Here is a 27,982-nt window from a genome sequence, read left to right as displayed (position 1 = left end):
CTTCTGTCTGTCAGGATAATATTGGACACCGCTTGCTACAGAAGCATGGTTGGAAGCTGGGCCAAGGCTTGGGGAAATCTCTTCAAGGTAAGTAAATATATATATATATAGCCATTAAAATATTCAATGTCCTTCAAATTAAATTTCCAGTTTAGATTCCTTCCCTCCCTTCTTGCCCTTGTACTTACCAAGTTTTACATTTATCATTATTACACTCAGTTTCTCTTCATATATAGTCTCTGTATTCTGAATTATGTATGTATATCAGATTTTATTTAAAGGAAGTTGAAAGCTGGATATTGCAGCAGGAATATAGTATGGATGGGAAACCCACGTATCATTCTGTTATTGACACAAATTGTTTAGTCATTGTGTCACCATGATTTTATCATCACCTTTGGTGGATGAAACATAAGAAAAAAATGCAATAAATCTCTTCCAGAAAATAGTAATTTTTTAACCTAGGAGGTGGTTCTCAACCTTACATATCTAGATTTTAGGCTAAAATTGATTATTGTTTGCATTGCATTAGACAAAAATTGAATATTGTCTGCATTGGAGATATAAGACTTGAAACTACCATAGTAAATGTTAATCTAAATAGTAAGTTTCAAAACCTAGAGAAATCTGATTAATTCAAATTATTTGTTGCTATAATTTATTCACTTGAAGTTTCTTCTAAGAGGTTATGCATTTTGCTTAGAAGAATGTTTATTATAATTAGCATTTACCCAATACAAACTTCTGATTTTTTCTTCCTAGTTTAATTCCCCACCCTATCTCACATCATCCCATATTGAATGTTACTTTCTTTTAAGCTGTGGTACACTTCAGTTAGGTACCCAGGTTTTTGATAACCAATACAAAGTTAGTGAGTAGCCACAAAGCCATTTAGACAATAGGATAGGTAAAATAAGTCCATTATGAAAGTAAAATCCAAACATATATTGGAACTTACTACATTGCCTATCCTCTAATATGTTTCATTCCTATTATGCTCCAGTGCAGTTTACCATTAATGAAAATGGTGAAATTTTTTTGTACTGTGTGAACAATTCAGAATAATTATTAAGTGCTGCTTAGCAAGCTAAGCTATATTTATATGAATAAGAAAGCTCCTTGGTTAATCGATTATGTCAGGTTAATGATGTTTTAATAGCTGACCAGCTGCTGTAATGCTGTAGTGATGATGCAATGGTAGTAATGAGTCAGCAGAGTTATTTGACTGTTGCCACTTTAAGAGTCTGAATTATAAGAGAGGCCCCGTTGGGGCGAATCTTCTCCATGTGTGCTTCCATGCTATAAATTGCTGATTGATTGTTTGACCTTTGCCTAGTACGTGCATGTATATATTCCTTGTAGATAAACCACTATTTGAAAAACAAACCTCTGTTTACTATATTTTGCTCCTGGGTTGTCTCAAAATAGTCACATTGTGCACACACTGACAGGTTATGGCCCAGTCCAGAGAGAAGGCCAGAGTGATTAGTGAAACTAGAGAGAAGAGAAACCCAGTGAGATCTTGAACCAGAGCCAGAGGGACAGAACATCCTGGTTTGTTAGTGGTTAGTGCTTGTAACAGAAACAAGCAACATGGCTTCTGTCAGTGTAATGGGAGGAGGTTTCATGGTGTCCTGGCTGAATGAGAAAAACTACCTCTCCTGGATTGTAAAGATGGAAATGTACCTGCAAAGGGAGGAGTTGTGGATTATAGTTACTAATCCACCAGCAGTCCTGGATGATGGAGACAGGAGAAGAAATGAAAAGGCATTAGCCAACATAATTCTGGTATTAGTGGACAGTCAGCTGATACATGTGAGGGGTCTCCAGTCTGTGAAAGAGTGTTGAGAGGTTTTGTGCATTGTGTATGTTAGTGAGACTGGGCAGTAGAGTGTTGCTAACAAGGAGACTGCATAAAATACAACTGAAGCCAGGGGAGAGCATGTCCACACATCTGCAGGTTATGAGAAAGAATTCCTAGAATTAGAGGAAAGAGGAATGACATTTACTGAGTCACACAAGGTGTATGTAGTGCTCAGTTCATTGGACGCTTCATGCAACATTCTTGTGACTAGCCTAGAGTCTCTGCAAGAGAGTGACATAACTATGATGTATTTAATTGACCGATTGTTAGAGGAAGAACAGAAACGGCTCCCAGAGTTCCCTGGGAGTGGGCGGCATACAAATCCTATTAAAGTTAAAGAGAGATGACTAGGAAAGGGATGAGATAATGCTCAGCACAGTCCCACATCTGCAACATCCCAGGATGCCAGCAGAGCAACTGAGTGTCAAAGTTCCAAGTAACACCACCAACTAATTAAGAATCTGAGGCAAGCATTTCCTCAAAGCTCCATTTTATTAGAGATGTCCTATTGGTACATCTGGGAAAACCTGAATCTGAAACCTCCCGGGTTTCCCCCTACAAAGTAAAGTTAAAGTTCCTTCCCCTGCACCCACATGTCCATCGCATGGTCCAATCAGGTCACCATCCTAACTGAAGTTGTTTTCCAGTCATGCCTCTCCAGGTGCTGGCTGAACGATCTTGACTGCCAGTGAAAGAATGTTGTTGTGGCTATACATCTCACCCCATTGCAGGGGTGATATTCACTTACTTTCCCTACTGGCTTGCAAATGTGAGTGTGCACGCTTTGCTTGCTCACGCCCCATCCACGCTGGCGCTCAGTCTTCCATGCATGCTCTTTGGCTTGAAAACATGCCTAAATATGACGACATAGAGCCAAAGTGGGTGGGCAGCCCACCCACAATTTCCACTACCGGTTCGGGTGAACCGGTCTGAACCAGCTGAATACCACCTCTGCTTGTTGCCATCCAACCCCCCTCCCAGTTCCCACAGCATGCCCGTCCACCAAGTGTGACAGCCCTGAAGATCCAAAGAAAAAATTGGCCTTCAGGCTGACAGGCTGCCCCCCCCCCCCTTCAACTGATGAGTGTGTCCTGAAATGAGATGAATCTAGGAGATTAGTCCAGGCAATCCCTAACCACCTCCTCCCCCTCCAGGAGGGCCCTTGGCTTATTAGGAAATTTATCATGGAATTGTTTTAGTAGTTATCTGCCTTCACATCCCAGCTCTTAACCCAGGTAGCTTCAGACAAAGGGTATCGTTTCTAATGGACCAAATACTGCAACTGACCTCTATATAATTTAGAATCCAAAATTTTCTTAATCTCATAATGGGTTTCTCCTTGCACTACCATTGTACCAGGTGCTGGGCGATCTTGTGGCCTCAGTCTTGAAAGAAAAGCAGGTTTCAGCAAGCTGCTGTGAAAGACTGGATGCACTTTCCCCAGCAGGCATTGAACTGTTACTGGGTTAATTACTTTCACTATTGGAAATGGCCCTAAGAACTTAAGTCCTAACTTTTTGGTGGGCAATTTCAACCTAGTGTATTTGGTGGACAAACTTGATCTTCCAGATGGAAAGGGGGCTGCAGAGATAGGTGTGTATCTACTTGTTTCTTGCAAGGCATAAAGTGGGCTTGTTTAGAGAATAAGTCTATCACAGTCCAGATGATTGTGTTTCCCCACTCTGGGAGTTCAACTCTCTGGGAAATCCATAGCGATTTCCTCCCAGGGCAAGCTGGAGTCAGCTACTTGTTGGAGAAGCCCGGGGAGGTTTCCTGGCCTCATCTTCATGATGGTGCAGGTAGCACAACTGTTTACATAATCATCCACACCGGCTTTCATTTTTGGCCACCAGAACTGCCTCCAAGGTAGTGGAGGGTTTTTAGGAAGCCGAGATGACTGCTGAGTCAGGACTATGCTGCAAGAAGTGCAGCCTCAAGCTGGTGGGGACACATAGTTTGGACCCCTTCCAGGCCAGTTCCTCTCTTATGGTCAAGATATCACAGTTATCATTAAACCACTGATTGGCTATGGCTTTTAGTGCAGTTGTTAGTTGCCATGCCCTGGGGTCTCTTTGGTGTTTGGTTTGGCCCCTGGGTGGTGACTTGCACTGCTGGTTGAAGATGGGAGATGATCCCATGGACAACTTCTTCCCGCCTATTATCAAATTGTGGCTTTCTGGAGAACACGTCTGCTAGCAGTTCTCCCCGCCCGCCCCCGCCAGATGTATTTTAGCTCAGTTGAACCATTTGAAATACTGTGTCCAGCAGACTTGTTTGGGAGACAGTTTTCGGAGGGGTGTGTGTGAGATTTTTGTGATCAGTCCAGACCTCGAATGGCACTTTGCTCCTTTCTAAGAAATATCTCCAGGAGAGGAGAGCCCATCAGACTGTGTAAGTCTTCTTCTCACAGATTGCCTACCTTCTCTCGGTGTTGGTGAGGTTTTTGGACACATATGCACAGGACCAAAGCCGACACTGGGGATCTTTTTGCAGACTGCTGCCACTGCTATGTTGTTGAACAGTAAACTGTTGCTCAGGATTGGGGTGCTGGAGGATTGGCTCCTTGGTGAAGAGGCTTTAATTTCTTGAACACTTTTGGCACTTTAGCGACCAGGCAAGTGTTTGGGTTGGACACAGCTTTGAAGGGGTGGGCTGTTTTCAGGAGCTCCGTAGGGAGAGGGCTACTTCTACAAATGCTGGAATGAATTGCCCATAGAAGTTTGCAAACCTGAGGAGCTGCTTGAGGTTGCAGGGGGTTGCCAGTCCAGCACCGCTTTCATTTTCCCTAAGTCCATCTCGATCCCCTCACTGGACACTGGGTAGCCCAAGCAGTCTAGGGAAGTCTTATGGAATTCACATTTAGAGAGCTTTGCATAGAGCTTCACGGTGAGGAGTTTTTTCAGTACTTGCCTCAGTTTAACATGCTCTTCCAGTGTTTTACTAAATATAAGAATGTCATCCAGGGAAATAGAACACCTTTGTAGAGATGCTCATGCAGCACCTCATTGATCAGCTGCAGAATTACAGCGGGGGCTCCCTGTGGCCCAAACAGCATGACCTTAAATTGGAAGTTGCCCAGCGGGCAGTTGAACACAGTCTTCTCCATAGAGGTGGAGATACGATCCAGGCACGAACAGTTACTAAGCGAAGCAGGTAGCAATAGCAGTGGGAGCAATCCACATCCGGTCATAGGCTTCTCTTAAGTCTAGCTAGGTGAATACCTTGCCCTTCACTAAGTGACTTAGCCATGTCCTTCATCAAGGGGAGGGCGTAGTTGTTATCCACAACATGGCATTAATTCTGCGAAAATCTGCACAAAGTCTCATCCCCCTGTCTTTTTTCTCTTTGAACAGCATGGGGGTTTGAATTTGGCAGGTTGAATGAAGCCCCTAGTTAAATTGGCGTTGATGTATTTTCTCAATTCAGTCATTTCTTTAGGGGTAATGGCTTTGGCAACTTGGCTCCCAGTACGAACTCAGTCTCGTAGTCCGTAGGGAGGGAGGGCGGAAGTTGCCATCCTACTCGCTAAAGGCGGCCATCTTTGGGCACCTGAGGATAGACAGGAGCTCATCTGTGGTGGCTGCAGCGTTTTGCAGCCGGCTAGGGCCGCCGAGATTCGGCGCCTGTTGGCATTTATTCAGCAAAATTGGTGGCAATGGCCAATGCCTATTCTTAGCATTTGGTAGCCATTTTCCCACAAGTGGGACCCATTGTTGGATCCCATTTGTCCAGACAAGTGAGACCTAGTATGATCAATTCAGTCATTTTGGGGGCTACTACAAAATGTATGAGCTCCCAGTGGCATCCCATCTTCAGTCTAATGAGCTTTGTGACAAGTGGTTGGGGCTCTGCCTATTAGTGTCCCATCGACCTGTTCAAAGCGTATGGGGTGTACCAGAAGCTTTGTGCTTATCCTTAGCTGTTGGACAGTTGGGGGGGGGGCTGATCAGACACCTGGTACAGCCAGTGTACCTGGGCCCCAGTTTCTGGCACTACTTAATGGAGAAGCTGTGGAGACTTAATGGAGAAGGGGACTTAATGGAGAAGGGGCAGATGGCTTCACTAACCATCGAATCCTCTTCCCCAGTGCTCCCACTGGCGGAGGCCAGAGAGGTCTCTGAGGTTGGAGTTTCCTCCTCACCAGCGGGAAGGGGAGGAACCTCAACGGCTTGTTGGGTGATCCTTCCCTTATCTGGTGGCATCCTTGGGGTTTTTCTTTCCCAAGATGCTGATGGAGTTCTGCGCTGAGGGACTGGGGCTGGAGCCAGGCACTCAGACACTCGGTCTTGCTGGTCACATCAGAAGAACTTGATTGTTCCTGGTGGTGCCATATGTGATGTTTCAACTGGCTTCACAGGTCAGAGCCCTTTTATCTAGTTTCTCTGCGATGGGCTTCTTGTGTGGGTGGATCTCAGGTCCATGGTTACGGCTATCCAGTACCATTCCTGTATGTGGTCCAGAACTCTCCTATAGCCACAAGCTTGCCTGAGGTCCTGGTCTAGTGCCTCTTAGAAGTGATACACAAAGAAGTGTTCAGGCCAGTCTCCGCCCATACACCTGGACACTTCTGCGCATGCTCAGAAGCGTTGTGCACATGCACATGAGCAAATCAATAGTAAACAGAATTGAAACCCACCACTGTCTGGGGCCCATTCATTGTGTAAATGGGCTATACACTCCACTGCTTCTCCCTCATTCATATTGTTGGCAATTACCAACACTATATCCTGATCAGTCTGAGACTGGTTCCCGTAACGATCAATGTGGGACCAAATCAGGTTCAGGAAATAGGCCAGCTTCCCCAGGGTTCTGTCGAACATTACTCTGAACCTTGGGGGACGGGTGGATGCCGGTGTAGGCTATGGGGCCAATACCAGTTGTGGGCCTGGAACTGGCATCCACTAGTACTGTACCCACCCTTGGCAGGGGTAGAACGCCCAGCCAGGGAGGATTTTGTTGGTGGAAGGCAGTATGACGGCCGGCTGGCAAGCGCCAACATTTCTCCTTGCAATCCCAGTTTGGATTGGCCCAGAGGCCCTGGCTACTATGCAGCATCGACTTCTACAGGAGTTGTCATCCCGGTGGACCAAGCCTGATGAGGAAGGCTAAAGTGTGATCCACCTTGCGCCTGGCTCCACTCTGGATGGTCGCAGCTCCTGAGCCCGGAAAAGTGAACGTGGATTAAGCTAGGACACAGCTGGGCTGGCCGGTTGCGGGAGGCAGTACAATGCTTTCCATACTGAGTTGGTCAAACCGCCCCAAAAGACCCTCTAGCGAATGGCTCCGTGACAGTGGCTGGACATCCTATTCTCTGGATTCACTTGGCTCAGGAGGTCTTGTGGCTCTCCATTCGGAGGCTTGGGTATGTTCTACTCTGATTGTTGCAATCCATGGTTCCTGAAGAATCGTCCCGACTGCCAATTCCAGAGGCAGGGCAGCCCCTGCAACTTCGCCCCATAAGGAAGGATCCAGCTGAGCAATCTGCCAGGGCACCAGCTCTTTGGGCCAGGTGCCTCGCCGATGCTCAGCCTCCATGGCCTCCACTGCTGCTACCATGCTCTCCGAAGGGGAATAGATGGTCTCGAGGATGACCTCTGAATTAATCCCTGTAGCTCCTTCCCTAGTTGCCATCTTCTCCTCCATCTTACATGAGTCTTTGCACCGCCCAGCAATCAGGTCGTTTAGGGCTCAGGACCCGGGACAGCACCCCATGGAGCAGGGAGCGGGGTTAAGTTTTTAAAGGAGATTTAGGTTAATGTTAGGATTCCAAGCAGAGCAACTGAGTGTCAAAGTTCCAAGTAATACCCCCATCTAAGTAAGACTCTGAGCAGGCATTTCCTCAAAGCTCCATTTTATTAGAGATGTCCTATTGGCACATCTGGGAAAATGCAAATCTGAAAGCTCCCAGGTTTCCCCACCCAAGGAAAGTCAAAAGTCCCTTCCCCAGCAACCACATGTTCATCACATGTCCAATCAAGTCACTATCATAACTGGAGTTGTTTCCCAGTCACGCCTTTCCAGGTGCAGGCTGAACGACTTTGATTCTCAGCTAAAGAATGTTGTTGTTATGGCTATACATCTCACCATCCAAACCCCCCTTCCCAGTTCCCACATCATACCCATCCACCAAGAGTGACAGTCCTGAAGGTCCAAAGTAAAAGATGGCCTCCAAGGCTGACACTGAGACTGCTGCTACATGCATGGTGCTACAGAGTGTGGTGCTACATGCATGGTTCTACAGAGCTTCTCCAGAGACGCTGCCCTGAGAGGAAAAACAGAGGAGCAGCGAGACAAGGACATAGGGCTACATGAGGAGTGGTTCTCCATCATCGTTTCCCCTGGCAGCAACATTTGAAAAACACCAGGAACATTTGAATGTTGGACAGTGGGGTGAGTGAGCATTTTGCTAATAATCTATGAACGCTTTCTGGCTTGAGACCAGCTAAGCAAACATTTGTTAGTTTGCCCAATGGTCAACAAACTGCTATTAAAAGGTAAGATAAAGTCTATGTACCTGAGATAGGAAGAACATTAGATAATGCCTTTTATGTACCTGACCTGGATCATAATCTGTTCAGTGTTTCCAGGTTAGACAGTCAAGGGTATGAAATACTGTTTGCAGGAGGACAATACTCCCATCAGGAAAGATGGAAGAATTCGTTCATGAGGGATTAAACATTCTAGGAAGACAGGCTAATGGTTGTGCATGAACACTTATGAACACTCGCATACATGACAACTGTACATTTATGGCACAGGAGATTGGGAATGCGAGTTGCAGAGTACAGCAGAAGATTTCAAACCTAGCTGAGGGGCATAAGCCAAAGCCAAAGCAGTGCAAGATAAACTTAGATTGTGCTGTTTATAAAGAGGCAAAATCCAGGGTATATCCTGCGAGTAGGAAAAACTCAACACTCAAGAGCGTTATACCTAGGAGACCTGAAAGGTGTAATAAAGGTATACCTCCTGATCGATTCACTGCAAATGGGATTAGAGTAGGTAGTATTCGTAATGAACCCCATAAGTACTAAGCGATATGGTCATGGTCATTGCCTAAGGAAAAACAAGATAAATGGAGGAAGTTAAAGAAAATGCCAGGCATACCGATAAGCCTAACTGAGGAAACTGAACTAGTGAAAATAAAAAATGAAGGTATTCAGGCACAAGATGAGGACAGAGTGTAAAGAGTCATTTAAAAATAAAATTAGGAGCAGTTCCAGCAGCAGCAGTAATAATAATGGCACTAGTAGTGTTTGTAGGAGTGAGAACAGAAACAAAAGCAGGAGGTGTGGACATAATAGAGATAGAAAGCATCATGAATATATTAAAGCAGTCAGCTGTTCAGCTTTAAATGGGAGGAGTGTCAGGGTAATCAGAGGTGGTACTCTGCCACCGGTAGTGGCAGCAGCAGCAGGAGGCTCCGTCCACCTACCCAAACATCATCAGGGACACACTGCGTGCTTAGAAAGTTCTGCGCATGCACAGAAGTACACACCGTGCTATAAATTGCTGATTGATTGTTTGACCTTTGCCTAGTATGTGTGTGTATATATTCCTCGTAGATAAACCACTATTTGAAAGAAAAATCTCTGTTTACTGTATTTTGCTCCTGGATTATCTCAAAATAGTCACACTATACACACTTTGACAGATTAAGATATAGAAGTGGTTTCATATGGTTCCTGAATTGGAAAGACTGTTCTTTTCAAAGAAAAAAATTGATTGCAATGAGAACATGAATTCCTAAACTACTGTATTTTTCGGAGTATAAGACGCACCAAGGTTTTGAAATGGCAAATAAAAGACCTCCCTAATGGCTCATTTTTCATGAAAACGGGCCCATTTCTTGTCAAAAAAAGAGCATGCATAGCCTTTTGGAGGCTTATAGAATAGTTCTGGGGCCTGGGGAGGGGAAATCAATAATAAAGAGCCCGTTTTGTGCTCAGTTTTGCCCTCCCCAGTCTCCAGGAGCACTCTGGAAGCCTCCTAAAGGCGATGCATGTCCATTTTTGCAAAGGGGGCAGAGGCAAAAAAAATGCTGTATTCAGTGTATAAGATACACCCATATTTTCACCTTCTTTTTTGAGGGAAGAAGATGTGCCTTATACACTGAAAAATACGGTACATTGTCTGATGTTTATTTGTGTACCTGCAAATTAGTTCAATTTAAAATTAAACACGTGTGTGTCTGTGTGTGTTGCTTCTACTTTATCACATATTTTTAACATATTCTGTACTTACTGAGTTTCAATTTGAAGCTAAAATGTTGTGCTGTTCTTGAATGCATACAAGCATGTTTTTAGTATTTTTTTAATTATTAAAATGTGTCCTTTCTCAGGTTTGCAATGGCTTCTCCCTTCTGTCATTGCATTTGCATGCATACATGGTTGCTTTGTTTCACTGTATTACAAAAGCAAAACAACTGTGTATGCAGGAGCAATTTCTAAAGCAGCCATGTGAGTCTGAAAATTCTATGGTTGCTATGATGATTTTAAAAATTGCTTCATCCACACCACAGCACACTTTGAAGTACCTCTTCTGAAAGCTATTGTCTATTAGCTTTCATTATTTATATGTCCCCGCTGACATGAACCAGAGTGTTACAATTATCTGTTCTATCTAGAAGACTCATTTAAGCTTCTTATCTAATGAGAATTGGTATACTAAAATCTACCCATTAAAATCTATCCAAGAACAGTAACTGAAATTTCTGAAAAGTAAAGTAGAGGTATTTTAACTTTTTGTTCTTTAGAGAATATATTGTATAGCAGAATTTATTTTTAAAAAACATAACTACTCAATACTTTTGTAAGCATTTAATGTAATGCTTCATTCAGTCACATTATTCTATTTTTCATGCTAGATTTTTACAAAATTCTACTTATAATATCTAGTTAATGTCCTCCTCTGCTAAATTATCTTGATGCTCTAAAAAGGAATTTATATGGTCACCCTTCTTAATTTTGTCAAGATGTGGTGCCTAATAATACATAAAGTAATACTAAATAAATAAACAATAATGCAATGTAATCAAGCTTCCTGGTAAACAAACCATAAGAATAATATTTCTCATTTTCTTTTATACTGGCTTTCTATGAACTAACAAACTGGCAGGTCTTTTCTCTGATAATGAAAGCTATTTATTAAAACATATCTTAACACTCAAAGTAGTAATCATTACATTCATGTTTGAAGTACTGTACAATACATAGTGCTATCCATTCACTTCTTATGTCCCTAAATTGGGGAACATCTATCAATGGTGAGAGGAGATCTTGTTGAAACCACATTGGGATTTTTTCATTGAGAAACTGAAGGATCGAAACTGAAAATAAAGTGGTTTGCTTAAATGGAGACAGTAGCCCACAGTCAGATTATAGGAAATCCTATGATTGAAGGCTAGTAGTTGAAAACATTACATCGGTAAACTGCTTCTGTGTTAATATGAATTTGTTCAGGTAACAACCAGCAACAGAGTGCTTTTATTTTACCTTCTTCCTGAAATATGCCATGGTGACATATAAAAAAGGATAATAAATGATTTATAACAAATAGTTTGTTTGATAAAGTGATTGACAGTAAAACAAGATGGTATAACAAGAAACAGGAAAATTCAGTAAAATGGTTGCAGAAGGATTAAGTGTTGATGGTAATTTAATGTCCACAAGACAAGGAAGACTATAATATTGCTGCATTGATGGTCAAGATACAGCTTTAATCAGAACAGTCACATAATATTAGAATTGGAAGTATCAGTCGCTTTTTTTCTGTTTTCTGCCTTGCTGTTCTTCATTTTTCTATTGATCCTGGGAATTTCTAAGAAAGATGCAGTAATTATTCCTGTGGCTTTATATTTAACGAGATATTTATTCCGTGAGGAATAATGCTCATTAGCTCTAAGTCTTAAATACTTGGAAGCAAGATGGTTAGGAAGAACCTGAATATATGAAGAACGGTTGCAGGAACTGAATATGTCTAGTTTAATGAAAAGAAGGACTAGGAGAGACATGATAGCAGTGTTCCAATATCTCAGGGATTGCCACAAAGAAGAGAGAGTCAAACTATTCTCCAAGGCACCTGAGGGTAGAACACGAAGCAATGGGTGGAGACTAATCAAGGAGAGAAGCAACTTAGAACTGAGGAGAAATTTCCTTACAGTTAGAACAATTAATCAGTGGAACAGCTTGCCTCCAGAAGTTGTGATTGCCCCAACACTGGAAGTCTTTAAGAAGATGTTGGATAGCCATTTGTCTGAAATGGTATAAAGTTTCCTGCCTAGGCAGGGGATTGGACTAGAAGACCTTCAAGGTCCTTCCAACTCTGCTATTGTATTGTATTGTATTGTATTGTATTGTATTGTATTGTATTGTATTGTATTGTATATAACCCAGTCAGAAAACATTATGATGGCTGCTCCCCCTGAACACATAATGAATGTTTATAGAACCATTTACATTCAATATTTCTTGTTCGTTCTGTGTACAAACAAGGATTAACTCTTGATGTCTACATGGACAAATTAATGCAGCTTCTTGAGCAATATTCTTGCTAATGATATTTTTCTAAGGCTAAAAGACAGTAACCCAGAGTCATCCTATTGGCTTCGGTACCTAAGGTTGAACTAGCACTCAGGAGTTCCATTGCTACTTCAGCACCTTAACCTCTAGACCAAACTATTTTTCATAATATTGAAAATATTATACTCAAATTTTCTAACATCTTTTTTAAAAAAATCTAGTTTTAAAGACACATTAAGTTTGTAATTATCTACTTTTAAAGAATAACAGTTAGAAGAGATCTTGGAGGTCTTCTAGTTCAATCCCCTGTTCTGTGGCAGGAAAACTTATAGCACAGGGATGTCAAATTCAATTTCTTTGAGGGCTGGATCAGCATTATGGTTGCCCTTAAAGGGCCAGATGGGTGTGGTTGGGTGTTATGTGACTGGGTGACCATGGCCAACTCAATCTGGCCTGCTCAACGCTGCTCACATCAAGGGGCACCTGTGACGGGCCAGACAAGGCTGGGAGGGGTGATCCAGGGTGAGTATCAAAGGCTGGGGGGGCAGCAGAGCATTGTTGCTTGCATGCAACTAGGAGAGTGCCTGGGGACGTTTCAAATGATGCTGGAGCTTGATTGGGAGGGGGGAAGCTGAATTGCCTGTTCGGTTGTAGGCTGAAGTCCAGGCACAGAGGCAATGCAGTGGGGAAAGGTCAAAATGAGAAACCCATGCCCACAGCAGCTTCACATTTTCATCCCCCCCCCCCCATTGCAGTTCATGCAGTACTATTCAATACCCACCCACCCACCCCCGGCACCCTTCTCAGCCACACACAAGCACCAATGTCCTGCAGTTTGTACAGTACTGTAATGCAAGATCACCCAAGATCAGTAGCACGAGATCTTGCACCACTGATCTTGCACTACAGTACTTTACGCCTTTATTCTCTGTGAACTGAGGCTTGTACCAAATCCAGCTGAAGAGTATGAGATTTTGGGGCAGTGAAATTGCCTTGCTTGAAGGCTCCAGTTGGCTTGAAAATGCCTTTCACACCATTCCAATCTTGGCAAGAAGAGTGTTTACAAGCTGAGGTTTCAAGCAAAGCAATTTTGCTGCCCCAAAGTATTGTTGGTTGACGAGACTTTGGGGCTTTCAACACTTTTCATGCTGTCGCAATCTTCCTTTGCACTCAGGAAGGGAGGTGGACAGGAGGATTGGCAGCATTGCCACCAGCCATGGCTTTCTTACACAAGGTTGGGGTGGTCCCAGTGAAAGGAGGCTGTGAGGCCATGCATGCAAGTGGGGCGTGGAAGTGTTGATGCAGGCACAGCGCTGAGCTACAACTTGGTGCATCCATCAGGGCTGGAACATGGTTGTCCTGGAGCCAATGAGAGACCACCTCACTGCCTCGATCCCCCACCCTGGGCATGAACACAGGCAACAGGAAGGTGCTCAGAATGCAGTCAGCCTGAGGGTCAAGACAGTCTTCAGGGGCACCAGGCCTCATGCATGTTCACTGCCTCCTGTGAGTAAGGGTAGTGAGGCAGACACTCAAGCCAGCTTTAAAGGCTTACTGCGTTCCTGCCCAGGTAGATACCACCAGGTTGTAGAATAGATCAGCATCGCATCTGCATCAGAGTCCCCATGCCCCACTTCGTTGGCCTTGCAATCTTCGAGGCTTCCCTTTCAGTTGGACCATCCTATGTTGGAAAGCCATGACCGGGCTTCTTGCTGCAGACTCTGACCCAGGCAAAGCAGGTGAGGGGTGCTCTGCACCTGCCCAAAGCTTCTCTTATCAGACACCCAGGTTTCACTCTTGCTCTGATCTACCAACTCCAAGCTCATCTCTGCCCCATGACACCTCCAGATGCCCCTGGCCAAACCCCATCCACTGATGCCGACTCAGAGCAGGGTGTGGGGCAAGGCTCTGGCAGCCTTTCCTCCACCGACAGATCAGGAAACCCGGACCAGTTTTGCCAGTGGAACTCCTGCCTAGTGGGTTCAAATGATGTGGGTGCCCGTGGGCCTCAGGATTTGTCTCTGGGCACAAGTTTCCAATGGGGGGGGGAACAGGGGCTGTTCCAGTAAAAAGGAAGCACTGCCAGTCTCTCCCCCTCCCCTCGTCCCTTTCTGAGCCTGACCTCATAATCCACAAGGCTTCTCTTTCACTGGTACCACCCCAGCCCGCATGGGAAAGCCACAGGTGCAGTAGCACAGTCTCCAGCAGCACTGCCAAACTCACCCCCTGGCCTTGTGGAGCCACCCTGGAAACAGTGAAGGACCATCCTGTGTCACCGTAGCCTGGCCCAGGCCAATCAGACACTGATCTACAACTTGTGACAGCAATCTGGGCCTGAATATAGGCAGCCTTAGATCTGATACAGCTGCCTCAGAGCCAGCGAGAGATAACGCCACTGCCTTGGCCCCATCCCTTGGCCATCCACACAGGAGGCAGCAAGCACTAGAATCCTGGGTGAAAGGGAAGCACTCAGAACACAATCAGCCAGCAGGCCAAGATGGTCCCCAGGGATGCCAAGTCACAGGTGTGCTCGCCACCTCCTGTGCACATGCCTAGGGGGATGGATCCCTCACTGGCTTCAGGCTGGCCTCACAGATCTAAGGCTGACTGCCTTCTGGCTCAGATGGCTGCTGCCAGGTTGTAGATCAGTGCCTGGCTGGCCTGGGCTGGACTGAGACACTTTGGGCCAGTCCTTCACTGTTTCCAGGCGGCTCCGCAAGCCAGATCTAACCACATCACAGGCTGGATCTGGCCCGCAGGCCTTGAGTTTGACACCCTTGTTATAGCATTTCAGATAAATGGTTATTCAATCTCTTCTTAAAAACTTCCAGTATTGGAGTAGTCACAGCTTCTGGAAGCAAATTATTCCACTGTCAGGAAATTTCTTCTTAGTTGTAGATTGCTTCTCTCTTCCACCCATTGCTTCTTCTCTTCTCTTCAGATACTTTGGAGAATAGGTTGACTCCCTCTTTTTTGTGGCAACTGCTTAGATATTGAAACCCAATTCCAGCAACCAGTCCTCTAATCATCTTTGTTGCTCTTCTCCGCATTCTTTTTACACTCTCAACATCTTTTTTTTTACATTGTGGTAATCAAAATTGGATACAGTATTCCAAATGGTGTCTTACAAAGGAACTATAAAGTGATATTAACCCTTCACATGATCTTGATTCTATCCCTCTGTCAATGAAGCCTAGGACTATGTTGGCTTTTTTGGCAGCTGCAGAGCATTACTGGGTCATATTATTCACTAGAACACCATGATCTCTCTCATAATTATTACTGTTGAGCCAAGTACTACCTTATACTATGGCTCTGCATTTGGTTTTTTCTTGCCTAAATTTGCTATCTTACTTTTTTAGCATTGAATTTCATTTGTTAAATAAGGCCCAATGCTCATGTCTATCAAGATCTTTCTGTATCTTAAGCCTATCTTCTGAAGGGTTGACTATTCCTGTCAACTTGGTGTTATCTGCAAATTTGATGAGATCTCAACTGAATACTTCCCTCCATGTAGATGCAGTTCCATTAAAGACTACATGTTGAATACGGTTGGTAAGCCAGTACAGATCCATCTGCAATGTAACATACCGTATATACTCGAGTATAGGCCGACCCGAATATAAGCCGAGGCACCTAATTTTACCACAAAAAACTGGAAAAGTTATTGACTCGAGTATAAGCCTAGGGTGGGAAATGCAGCAGCTACCGGTAAATTTCAAAAATAAAAATAGATACCAATAATGTTTTTGAATATTTATTTCAAAGAAAAACAGTAAACTAGCAGTGTATTCAATGAAATACTTCACTCACCTCATGATGCTGATGTCCCGCTGTGATGATGATGTCCCGTGCAGCCGCGGGAGCGATGTCCCGCCTCCTATGACACACGGCACAGTGATTCCTATCATTGGATCACTGTACCAGAGGAGGTGGGACATCGCTATGTGGCTGCTTGCCATAACAAGGAGGAGGTGGGACATGGTTGCAGAGCGGCAGGAGGGGGAGGAAGGGGAATCGTAAGACAGCCCTGCATTACATTAGAACGTGAGGAGGGGGGATGGTGCGGTGCGCGCTGCGCAGCAAACTGACACAGAGGGAGGGGAAACTCACAGGGGCACTGGGCCATTCACGAGTGTCACCCAGCGGCATGGCCCCGCCCCTTTTTCTCCTCCATTTCGGGCAAATTTTTAACTGACTCGAGTATAAGCCGAGGCGGCTTTTTTCAGCCCAAAAAGTGGGCTGAAAAACTAGGCTTATACTCAAGTATATACAGTAAGTATGTAGTACGATAGACTTGCAGGACTGGTGCAACATGTTCATATTGGTGCAATATATTATAATTTAATGTTACACACATATATTATAGAGGATTGTGTGTTGTTAGTATAATTCATTGAGTTAGGGATTGTCTTTATTTCGCTGTGGTGTGTATTTATGTTGGGGGTGCACTAAGGGAGGCTCAGCCAATCTCATTGTACACATGTTGTGCACTGACAATAAAGGTTGAATTGAATTGATCTGGTCGTTATGCTATCTAACCCACATTTTTCTATCATCAAATAGTAGGTTGTTGTCTACTTTGTCAAATGTTTTAACTGAAATCCAAGTAAATTATAGCCCTTCTCTTGTCATCTAATTTTGTCACTTTGTCAAAGAATGCAGTAAAAGTTGTCTGACATGATGTTTTTGATCCATGTTGGCTTTTGGATATGATTTTGTTTGCCTCTGGGTGTACTCAGATTTATTGCTTGATTATCTTTTTCAGAATCTTCCCAGGTATTGCTAACAGGCTGATAGGTCTGTATCCTGGATCATTCCCCCCCTTTTTTTTGAAGATGGGAACGATATCAACTCTTTTACAATCCTCTGGTAGTTCCCTGATGCTCCAGGATCTCATGTTTGCAATTCCTTCAGAACTTGGATTATAATCCACCTTGTCCTGGTGATTTGAACTTTTCTAGGGTAGACTAGTGCTCTCTTAACAGTTTTCTTGTCTATTTTAACTTCCTAATCTGTTTTTTTATGATGCGGTTCAGCATCGTAGGTTGGACTGGTTTCTTCCCCTCTTTTGTGTAAATGTAGACTCAAAAACTGTGTTAAATAGTTCTACTTTCTCCCTGTTTCTTGTCACCTTCTAACCATTTTTGTCACTAATTGACCAATCCTTTCCTTGGCTTCTTTCTTGTTTTTTTACATGATGAAAGTAGCTCATTTGTTATTTTTGATAACGAGCCTTAGTTCATTTTGAGCCTTAGATTCCTGATTTTTCTGACATCTTTTCAGGCTCTGGACTATTTGCTGATGTTCTATCTTTTTTGTGTGCCCCCCTTTCCACTTTTTATACTTGTCCTTTTTTGTCTTTCAATTTATTCGAGAGTTCTTTCTGCAGCCATGCTGGTTTCTTTTGAGAGCTGTTATGTTTCTTCTTCATTAGAATTGTGCTAGACTGGACTTTTATAATCTCATTTTTCAAACTTTCCCAAGCTCCTTGGGTTGTTTTTCCCTTGAGGATTCTCACCCATAGAATCTTTCCCAAGCTGTCTCTAAGTTTATTGAAATCAACTCTCTTAAAGTCCAAGACTATAGTTTGACTTTGTTTTATTGCTTGTATTTGCATAATGTTGAATTCCAATATTGCATGATCTCTGTCCTCCAAGATTCCTGTAACTTCAATACCTTCTATCATTTCATCTCTGTTACTGAAAATTAAGCTCACTATGGCTAACCCCCTAGTTCTGTGATGGTGAATCTATGGCACGTAGCGCCCTCTCTGTGGGCATACAAACCATCACCCCAGTTCAGCTCTGCCACACTTGCACGGGTGCCTCCTGACGGCCAGCAAAGCTCTGCACGCATGCGCGGGAGGAAGGGCACGCAGGGGACACTAGATGGGTATGCAGGAGGGCTGTGCGAGCATGCATGGAGTGTGCGGACATGCGTGGGGGCCACATGGGCAGGGGATGTGTACGCAGGGGACCAGGATGCATGCATGGGGGTCACGCGCGCATGTAGAAGGTGTATGCACAAGGGATGCACACTTTGCATTTTGAGGGTTCATGAGCACTTTGGGCACTCTGTCCAGAAAAGGTTAGCCATCACTTTCCTAGTTCACTTCTCTACTTTTTGGGAGACTGTTTATTCCTCATACTTAGTGCAATTTATGAAATTACATCTTAGAGAGTAGAAACAGACTGCGTCCCATGAGCCATATGTTAGGATAACTCATATATTCTCTGTCACCAGAATGATGAAGTCCATTGGAAGGAGAATTCTAGTGAAAAAGCAGGGTCGAAAATAATTCCTTTTTGAGAGTAAAGCTCCTTCAGTTTTTGGTTATACCTTCTTAAAAAGAACAATAACTTGTGATCTACTTCTGTTAGACCACAGTTACTACTTCTGGAGAACATGAAAAGAAAAGAAATAAGTCAAGAGGACAGGAAAATCTCAAAACATTATCTTTATCCTGACTTTTTTACAGTCACGAAGCTCGGAGAGTAGTTTGTATAGACTATAAAGAATATTGTGGGATTATAAAGACATTTGAGGAGTGTAGATTGCTGTATCCTCTGGCATTCTGTCTTAAAGTATCAATAAGTAGAAAAGGGCAGATAATACCATTCACCTATCAACTGAGAAGTAGAAGAGTCACCAAACACAAAAGTATAACTGGGCAGTCCTTAGAATAATCTCCCAGACGTCAGATAAACACTGTTTCCCACACAACATTGAGAATGAGAAGAGGTTTCTTCTGATTGACTTAGATGCAATGCTGAATTCTGCTACTGTATTTTCTGGTGTATAAGACGACTGGGTTTATAAGATGACCCCCGCCCCCTACTTTTCCTGTTAAAATGTAGGGTTTGGGCTATACTTGCTGTATAAAATTACGCCTCTTCCGAGGCATACCGAATAGCTAAACAGCCTCCATTTTATTTCCAGCGTCTTTCTCCAAGCAGGTGGTTTTTCCATCCAACACTCCCCTTCCCCAACCTGGACCCCAGTTGAGTCGGGTTGGCTTCTTCTGGTGACGGGGGTGAGGTGGGGGGAATAGGCTTCAGTCCAATTCAGGCTGAATACCCAAGACCCACATCGTTGCTTTGAAAGCAAAGGCGGCTCTGGGCCACCTTTCATACCCAGGGGGCTTTTCCCAACACTTCGGAGAGAGAAGCCACCACAAGCATTCTCCCTGCCCAGCAATTCTCCCCACAACATCAGCTGATGGAGGAAAAAGGTGGGGAGCTGAAGGAAATGCCGCAATGTGGCTACCCCCCACTCCCACCAAACAGAAGGTTTCCTCACTCGAGGAGAAGTGAATGGTCCACAAACCGCCAAGGCTACAAACATTGCCTGTATTATAGGGCTTCCCAGGCTAGTAAACCGGATTCTGTCTCCTATATGCCCGAAAAACAGAATATGAGGCGCTATGCTGGCTTTTATTTTTGAAAGCTTTCCTAATCCTCTGCCTCTTTCCAGAGTCCCACAACAAACCACAGCCACCACCATCCCACCCGCATCCTGAACCCATTTACCTCAGGCGCCCGCAAACCGGCTGAGGGCCTCCGCACTGCCAGGCTTCCGTAGTTTGAGCTCAGCACCTTCCTCCTCCAGACAGCCAACCACACCTTACTAAGCCATCCCAATGCTCATCCATCCACATGCCCAGGCAAGGAGCGGCAAGGTTATTGATTGAAAGGCTAGCATCTGCGTTGGTGACAGTGCGGCTTTTTGCTTGGCAGCATTGCTTTTTCTTTTGTTTTGGTTTTTTGGTATGGCCTTTCTTATACCCGGCATATAAGATGATCCCCGATTTTTGAAATAATTTTTTGGGGTTAAAAAGTCATACGCCGGAAAATACAGTACTTTTAGTCTCAGGAATGCAGTGAGGAAAAGGAACAGCCATAGTTATATGTCTATGGAGGGGAAGGAGAACCATTATGAGGAGTGCAGATATGCAAACCTCTGTTTTATCTCCAATTATTTTGTCCCTGAGGGAAAAGGTACAATAGCATATGGACATGCTTATCTGAGCAATAGAGAACACCACTGCTTTCTCTTTTTATGGACATACAAAATCTCCAGTTTTGAGCTGAAAAATTGGTCCGCTAAGAAATATTCATAGTGCCCACATTTAGAGGAGAACATTGAAGGCGCCATCATCTCAGTTAAAAAGTTGTCCATAACTAAGCCATGTTAATTTTACTCCTTTTCTGCATCTCCTCCTTCCTCCTATCTCTCCTTTTAATCAAACAAAAACAGATGGAGGAGACAAGAGAGAAATTCAAGAACATGATGAAGAGGAAGGATAGATGTAAACCATCACCAGCAGGAGCTCACTCAGGATTTGTCAGAAGTATCTATGTTCCATAGTTTCAACAGCAGTCTCAAGCTCAATTCTCTTGCCAAATGAACCTTGTGATTTCCATTGTGAATGGGAAGACAGTGAATATTCTAAAAATGAAGCTTGCCTATCCACAGTTTACAAACTCTTCAAAAAAAAACCCACTATATTCCAAGTTGCATGGCAAAGTGATGAACATTCTCAAGGCAGTAATAGGCAAATGTTCAAGTACATTCAGTTTGTGCCTAGTAATCAACGATTTCAAAAATCTTCCCAGAGAACTTTCTGGAAACAAAATTGATTTCCCCCTTTTTCTTTAACAGTGCTCAAGGACATGAAGAGAGAACCAGTGAAAACTTCGTCCCTTCCCAGCCCTAACCAACAAGTCATCTTGCCATAAAAAATAGACATACTGAATATCCTAGTCATAGATGATCCAGTCATGACTCAGGTATTCAGAAGATTAAATGAAACTCTCTCAAGGATCCACACAATTAGGTCATAGAAAAGGTTTCATGAGGTTGCAGTTCAAGCAGCAAAAATACTTTGGTTATGATTAAGGGTTCAGTATTGGGGGCATGTTCTCTCTTTTCAGAGGAGCAAGTAGATAAGGTAGATTTGGATAAGGTAGTAATTAATAGCAGCTTTATTTATGTTCTTCATCCATAGATACAATTCTATTCTCAACCAGGACTGTAGTATCGTGTGGTTCTTCATCAAAACAAAAAAAGAGATCATTGGCAACTGCTGTGATTGTTGTTGTTGTTGAGACCCCTTTTTGTTTTCAGATGCACTGGATATTGCTAGCCTTTTTCCCAACAATCCTTGATATCGATTCTTGCCAGACTTGGGAAGGGAATGGACCATTAGAGTGGCATCATCCAAGTCATTGCCAAAATGTTAGCATACCAAGAAATATATTTGCATCAGTATATTAATACTAGAGATGGCAAAATCTGGCTATGCCCCAAATCTTTTTTAAAAAGATAAAAATTTCTTCCATCTAAATAAAAGATATATGTTAAAGAGTATTCTATGCTGTCAATTCTAAAAGTAAATGCCATAGAGTATGTGCCTCTGCCATTTCCCAGGGCTGTTTTTTATGTTTCTCATAATTTCCCAAATTGGTGGTTGAAAAGCAATTCTAAACCTCAGGATTTTGAAAAGATTCATCAAACAAAGAACGTTCAAGAGGGAGATCCTGAGATCAGTCAAGAAAGTCAGTGTAGTGTTGTAGCAGATCTGTTGATTAAAGACTTGGAACACTCAAGCCATGGAAATTCATTGGATGGTTTTCTCCCAGTTATATTCTCTCATCCCATTTAACTCACAAGAAAAAAAATAAGAGTACTATATATGTTGTCATGAATTCCTTGAGAAAAGATTATGTTTATCAGGAAATTTATTAGCTTCAGCAAATTTATCAAAAGTCTATCACCATGTTTTTGTCAGCCAAATCAAGATTTATTAGCTTTGCTTACAATGTTCCAAATCAATGAGATTTCCCTTTGGCTGGATTTAATCTCATGTATATGCCTTTATTTCTTCCTAGTTCAAGCACTGTATCTGATGAAATGACCTGCAGCTCACAAAACCTAAGCCTTTAATTCTTAGGAAAGAAGCTACAAGACTTCTGATTTTTGAATCATCATATACTAACAGTGCAAACAACAGTAGTTTTTTGATAAACAAATTGTTAAAAAGTACACTTTTTGATAAGTCTACCAGAGAAAGCAGCCCAATTCCTACATTGGTGACTCATTCTAGTCAGTGTTTTCAAGAAGCTCTGGTCAGGAAACCAACCAGAACACTAAGTGAGACACCCCTTTTGAAAATAAAGGATGTGATCCAGGGGTGGGTTCTGGCAATCACTACTGCCGATTCGCTCATGGGTATGGCCCACACATGCGCTCCATACACTTGATACATGCTGTGTGTGCATGTGCAGTACATTAAAAATTGTTTGTGCGTGCACAGAAGCAAAAAACAACCTATGGTGCCGCCCAGAGAACTGGTTCAGGAGCATGGCAGGCCTGGGTCGTTGCAGGTTCCAGTGACCCAGGCTGCCAAACCATTACCGGTTTGGCCGAACTGGGCCGAACCGGTAGGAGCCCACCACTGATGTGATCATTCCATGAGTACTTATTTTCTGTCAGTCAACTGAAACTCAGAGCTGCGCATCTGACTTAAATTGCCTTGATGCCCAGAGTAAAAGAGTGTCAAATCTGATACCTAGAGGCAGCATCTCAATAAGGTCCATGTAAATTACAAAGGAAGATTAAGATTTTTGAAGCACCACAAAGTGGTCACTTTAGCAGAAAGGTATTTTGACACTAGCAGAATACATAAAGGTGCCAATTAACATCACATAGTACATATCCAATCTCAAGAATTAGGCCTTAGCTGTTGAACCTTTTGCAAATGCAAACAAACAAACAAACATACTTTTTCCAGAACAGCAGAGTATAAGTGGTGAACACATTCACCCTTTTGGCCTCTGGGATTGTTCTGGCTATTCTCATCCTGTACCAGTATTCTCCAGAATATCTCATAATATAAAATTTTTAAAGGGCTAGATCTTTTCATTGTTCTGTGCAGGCTACAGAGGGCACAGTTTTGAGGTCAGATGAATATGAATAAGGAACACACATGGCACTCGGACCTATCCATCATCGAAGCTTAGGCTGACTCTGAATATGTCTCTGTAATAGATTAACCAGATGTCTGAGAGTGACTGGAATCGTAGTCCATTTAAGGTACTTAATGACATCGATTAACCTAGTTATAGAGTTACATGGTACCTCTAATCAATCTCTACTTGCCCCTGCCTTTTTACCTCAACAGAAGCTAATCTTTTTTCTATTGAATAAATAGAATAAAAAAAATCTAGTGATCAGAAGATTATGAAGTACCATTCAAATCAGTCCAGTTACTGCTTTTGCTGAATAATTTAAGCATCTAGAATTCTCAATATATAATGTAGAAAAGCATGTATAATCTCTTGTGACCATAAAAGAATTCTGATTGGAAATGTAGAAATTTTTTGTTCTATTCTTACCTCCCCACAAGAATGGGGAAAGCTCATAATCAGTTTACTACCATCAACTTAGTAGTATTCTTTTTTTCCTTTTTTCTTTGCATTTTCTTGCAAATGGTATTAAAATATCGCTTATTGCCTCTTACTGATAATACCAGACTAATATCAGAACTAATAATCATTATCTTATGTTAAAAAATCTCTGGTAGAACAATATTGGAGGATATTTGGTGGATAGGTTATCAGTGAGTGCAGAGTTTGAAACAATCTGAATTAGGAGATCCTAAATTATTTTCACAAGTGGTTAACATTAATGTTCTTTGGATTTAAAATCGGCATCTTGCTCATGGGCTAATTAAACACTCGCCTCCACGTTTTTGTAAAAGAAATAATGGAGCGGGTTGAAGGCCTACTACTACTGATTCTAATTGAGATCCTGTGGGTGGAGACATTTGCAATGCTTTTGTTTTATACTCTCATGAAGAAAGAGGTAGTAATAGGTGCTCCCACTTGGCTTCATTTTTATTCTTTACAAAACATCAACAAGCAATTTAAATTCCTGAACACAATCCTTTTCTATTTTTTTCTTAATTTTTTTCTCATATAAAAAGCAATATAAGGTAATACAAAGTGAAATTAGAGATGGGGCAGGGGAGAAAGTAGGAAATGTATAAAAGAGAAATTATAATTGGAAATAAGAAAAATCTCTAAAGAAACAGTTCCTGATCTATTTTACAGCAATTAAATACAAACAAATCTTCGCACCTCCCTTTTTAAAATTACATCAGGCTTCCCTTCCTCCCATACGCAACTTTTTTTAATTGGCAAATGCAAAAATCATCAATTCATAACCACAATATTACTTGTTTGATTATGTGAAATCATACTATTGAATTCCTACATCATGCCAAATCACAATATAATTCTGAGAATCCAGTGTAAAGGAGTTAAACAGCTCATCAGTTAGCGTACACTGCATTAACAGAGTAGGTGGATTCATCCAGCTACTGAATGAGAATTAAATCTTCAGTTGGTACAGATGTTACTAGATGTTGAGACATTTTCTTCTGAAGAAAATGGGGACCAAGATGTTTTATTTTCCTTTGATAATATAAACAAGTGCAATTTGGCCAGGCTGAGCAATTGTCTTGGAAGTTGGCATCTATCTCTTTATTCTTGATTAAAAACATTTCCTGCTCTCAAATCTAATGTGGAAAAATACTGTGAAGAATAAGTGCCTCCTGATTTCCACAAACCACCTAGTTGATGTCTAGAAGGCAAGTCCACATCTATCCTTAGATTCACATCTGTGTTGTGACATTAATGTTATATAGAACTGGTAAAGAGGCTTTCTTAACTCTGGTGGTAGCTTTTGTATATTTGTAAAACAAGAGTTTAATGTCCTTTTTGTGCCAAAAATATTTTATTCTTAAAAATTGAAATTTAACTTTTAATATGCCTTTTTACCTTTTGTAATTTGTACTTGCATTATCTGCTGCTCAGCATGATTTTTATTTTTTAATTTTGCCTTATAATAGTTAGTGCTGCTTTATGGCATTTTTCTAAAATATATTTTAGAATATTTTTTGTGTTTGGATTTGTGTTTAAGTGGATAATATTTTTATGAGTGACAGTTTCCATGTGTCTCCTGTTATATGTTTCTTATTCTCCAAAATGTTAGTTCCTTTATGTACATCATTCAGCAAGCACATTCTGCTTCTTTAAATCCCCATTTATGTAAAAGAAATAGGAAAACTGACTCAAAAGGCCACCTCTTTTCTTCCTCCTCTTGTTTCTGTAACTTATTTCAGATATTTGCATATATTAAAACAGGTATATAAGTATAATCTTGGATTCCATCTTTTAAAGAATATTGTGTAGTAGAGATACTTCTGAAACTTGGGAGCAGGGGGCATAACAACTCTTGTACACTTATGCTTTTCAATCTTGCTTTGATAATTATTAGTTTAGTTCCTCAACTTCCTTCTCTTGGTGGCTATTATCAAAGGTCTTCTTGCTGTATTAAAATTGCCCTCTATATTCAATAAGACAAAACATGCATATTTGAAGTTATGCATAACATTAGGATTTTTATAAAAGATAGTGAAAAAGTATATGTTGTTAGTCGCATATATTGCATCCCAGTGACTATTTCAGTTGGGGTCATAAACTTGTGTTGTTTGTGCTGAAAGCTTTTCTGGATTCTGGTTATACAATTTGTCAACATAGCTTGAAATCCTGGCAAGGATTAAAAATAAGTTTGTCTCTGAATAGTTAGGCCTATATATGCGATGTCATATGCACATTAATCCAATTCTGTAAATCACAAGCCATCAAGAGATTTTAATCTATTTTACATTTTTTTCCTTTTTATCATTTATATTATATATCCTGTTACAGCCTGTTGAATCTGTTCAAGATTTAGGAGGCTGGCCAGTCTTCTGGAAATCCTCTACAAAATACTTCATGCATTATCGAACCATTTTTAAGGGGAGGTAGTTATTCCTACATATGTTATCAATGGTTATTACTTAGCAATAATGGTAGTGCTGCAGATATCTATTTATGGATTGTGTATTTCACTTTGCTACTGTTTATTAACAGCATAAATAGAATTGTAGATTAGATTTTAGTAGTTTTTTAAGCAATAGAAAATAAAACTTCTCTTTTTAAAGGCATTTTTATTATCAGAAAAAAATCCAAACAGCTTAAGACAAGTTCAGACAAGCAAGATATGTGAAAGAATTTTGAAGGCTGAGCTGTTGCAGGTGCAAACAGAACATAGATGGTGAGTTTGGTGCTAATATTTTATAAGGAAAACTATAAGAATTTAACAGCCAATAAGCTATAAGTCAGGTTAGAATAGTGAGTGGATGACTTAATACAAAATTATGTGTCACCTTTCAGCATTGTTTGAATTAATTATTTGGGAAGCTTAATTTCATTCATATTGAATGAACATCTCTAAGGCCTCCTAGAAAAAAATGAGGATTGCCACACACACACACAAACAAAAGCTTCGTAGAAGCAGGATTGAGCAAATGTAAGATAGCAGAAGGAATGGAAATATTATCTGTTCATCCTCTTGCATCTTTGATATTTCAGAATTGGCCAGATGCTGTTATATTTATATTTTAAAAATAGGCTTGAGGACACAATGTTTTAGAACACATAACATATGTGGAAACAAAAATGTACAAGCCCTTAGGTTCTGTAATGTCTAGGAGACCTTTACTTTGGCCAAATCATTTCTTCACATTATCATGGAATTAGAATTAGCAAGTGTTCTGTTGAGAAATTTCAATAGCATGATTATTGAATGGCAAAACAGAAATGTGGGTATTTGAGTGTTCTGCAGATTGTTTCTTTATTCTTCTTCCCCCTTTTTTGTATTCAGGGGATTATGCAACTGATCTTTTGAGTGTAGCTTCTTAAAACAATAGTCTGGTATTCTTTAACACTGTATTATATACAGTAATTTAAAGTTCTTGGCTTGTCTTGACTGAGGGAAAAATAATGATGTATATTTGCATGTGAATTAAGATAACCAGATCAATTTATATGGTAGCCTGATACTTTAAAGCTTATTTGTTAAATAATCTCTCATGAAAAAGATAAAAATTCAAAAAGACCATATTAAACTAAAATGTGAGTTTTTCAAAACTTGCATTTTGTCTGTGGATTGATTTTTTTTTCTTTTAAAAGCACCCACACAGTAATGTTGCCTGCCTGCCTTCCCTTGTCACATATACCCTAAGTACATTATTAATTCCTTTACTTTAAACAAGTGCAGTGACCTGCAGCAAAGATTAATGTTAAAGAGAAAAGATTTCCTTCTCTCCTTTCCTTCACTCTATTGTGGCACTTTTAATATCATATCATTCTGAAGGATTTCCCAGATATATTTTTTCAAGAGTTCTTCACGGAAAGGAAGTACATTGATTTTTGTTTTTCTAACCTTAAATTGACATCCATAATTTACACAATTGTTAGCTTTTTGTTTGGTTTACAGAACAGTAATGATAGCACTGCAGACATCACTATATGGATAATGTATTCCATTTTGCTAGTGTTTGCTAACAACATAAATAGAACTGTAGACTAAATTGTTAGTAGAGACTCTGTGGCAATGGAAATTTAAATTTCTTTCGTTAAGGGCATTTTTATAATCAGAAAAAAGAACCCATCCAAATAACTTAAGTGCTATTTCAGACATGTTCTGA

The 27,982-nt window shown here is 41.4% G+C and overlaps 1 protein-coding gene across 1 annotated transcript in view; it reads left to right on the top strand.

Annotated features, from left to right (window-relative positions):
• The window catches only part of GPATCH8 (G-patch domain containing 8), a 90,085-nt gene that overhangs the window by 35,887 nt on the left and 26,216 nt on the right, over positions 1-27,982 (top strand). Inside the window, exon 3 of the mRNA XM_032237833.1 lies at positions 15-87. Within this exon, the coding sequence (XP_032093724.1) occupies positions 15-87 (73 nt within the window). The remainder of the gene's footprint in view (positions 1-14; positions 88-27,982) is intronic.

The sequence above is a fragment of the Thamnophis elegans genome, chromosome Z (assembly GCF_009769535.1).
Source record: "Thamnophis elegans isolate rThaEle1 chromosome Z, rThaEle1.pri, whole genome shotgun sequence".
Lineage (NCBI taxonomy): Eukaryota > Metazoa > Chordata > Lepidosauria > Squamata > Colubridae > Thamnophis > Thamnophis elegans.
This window is presented reverse-complemented; position numbering and strand designations above follow the sequence as displayed.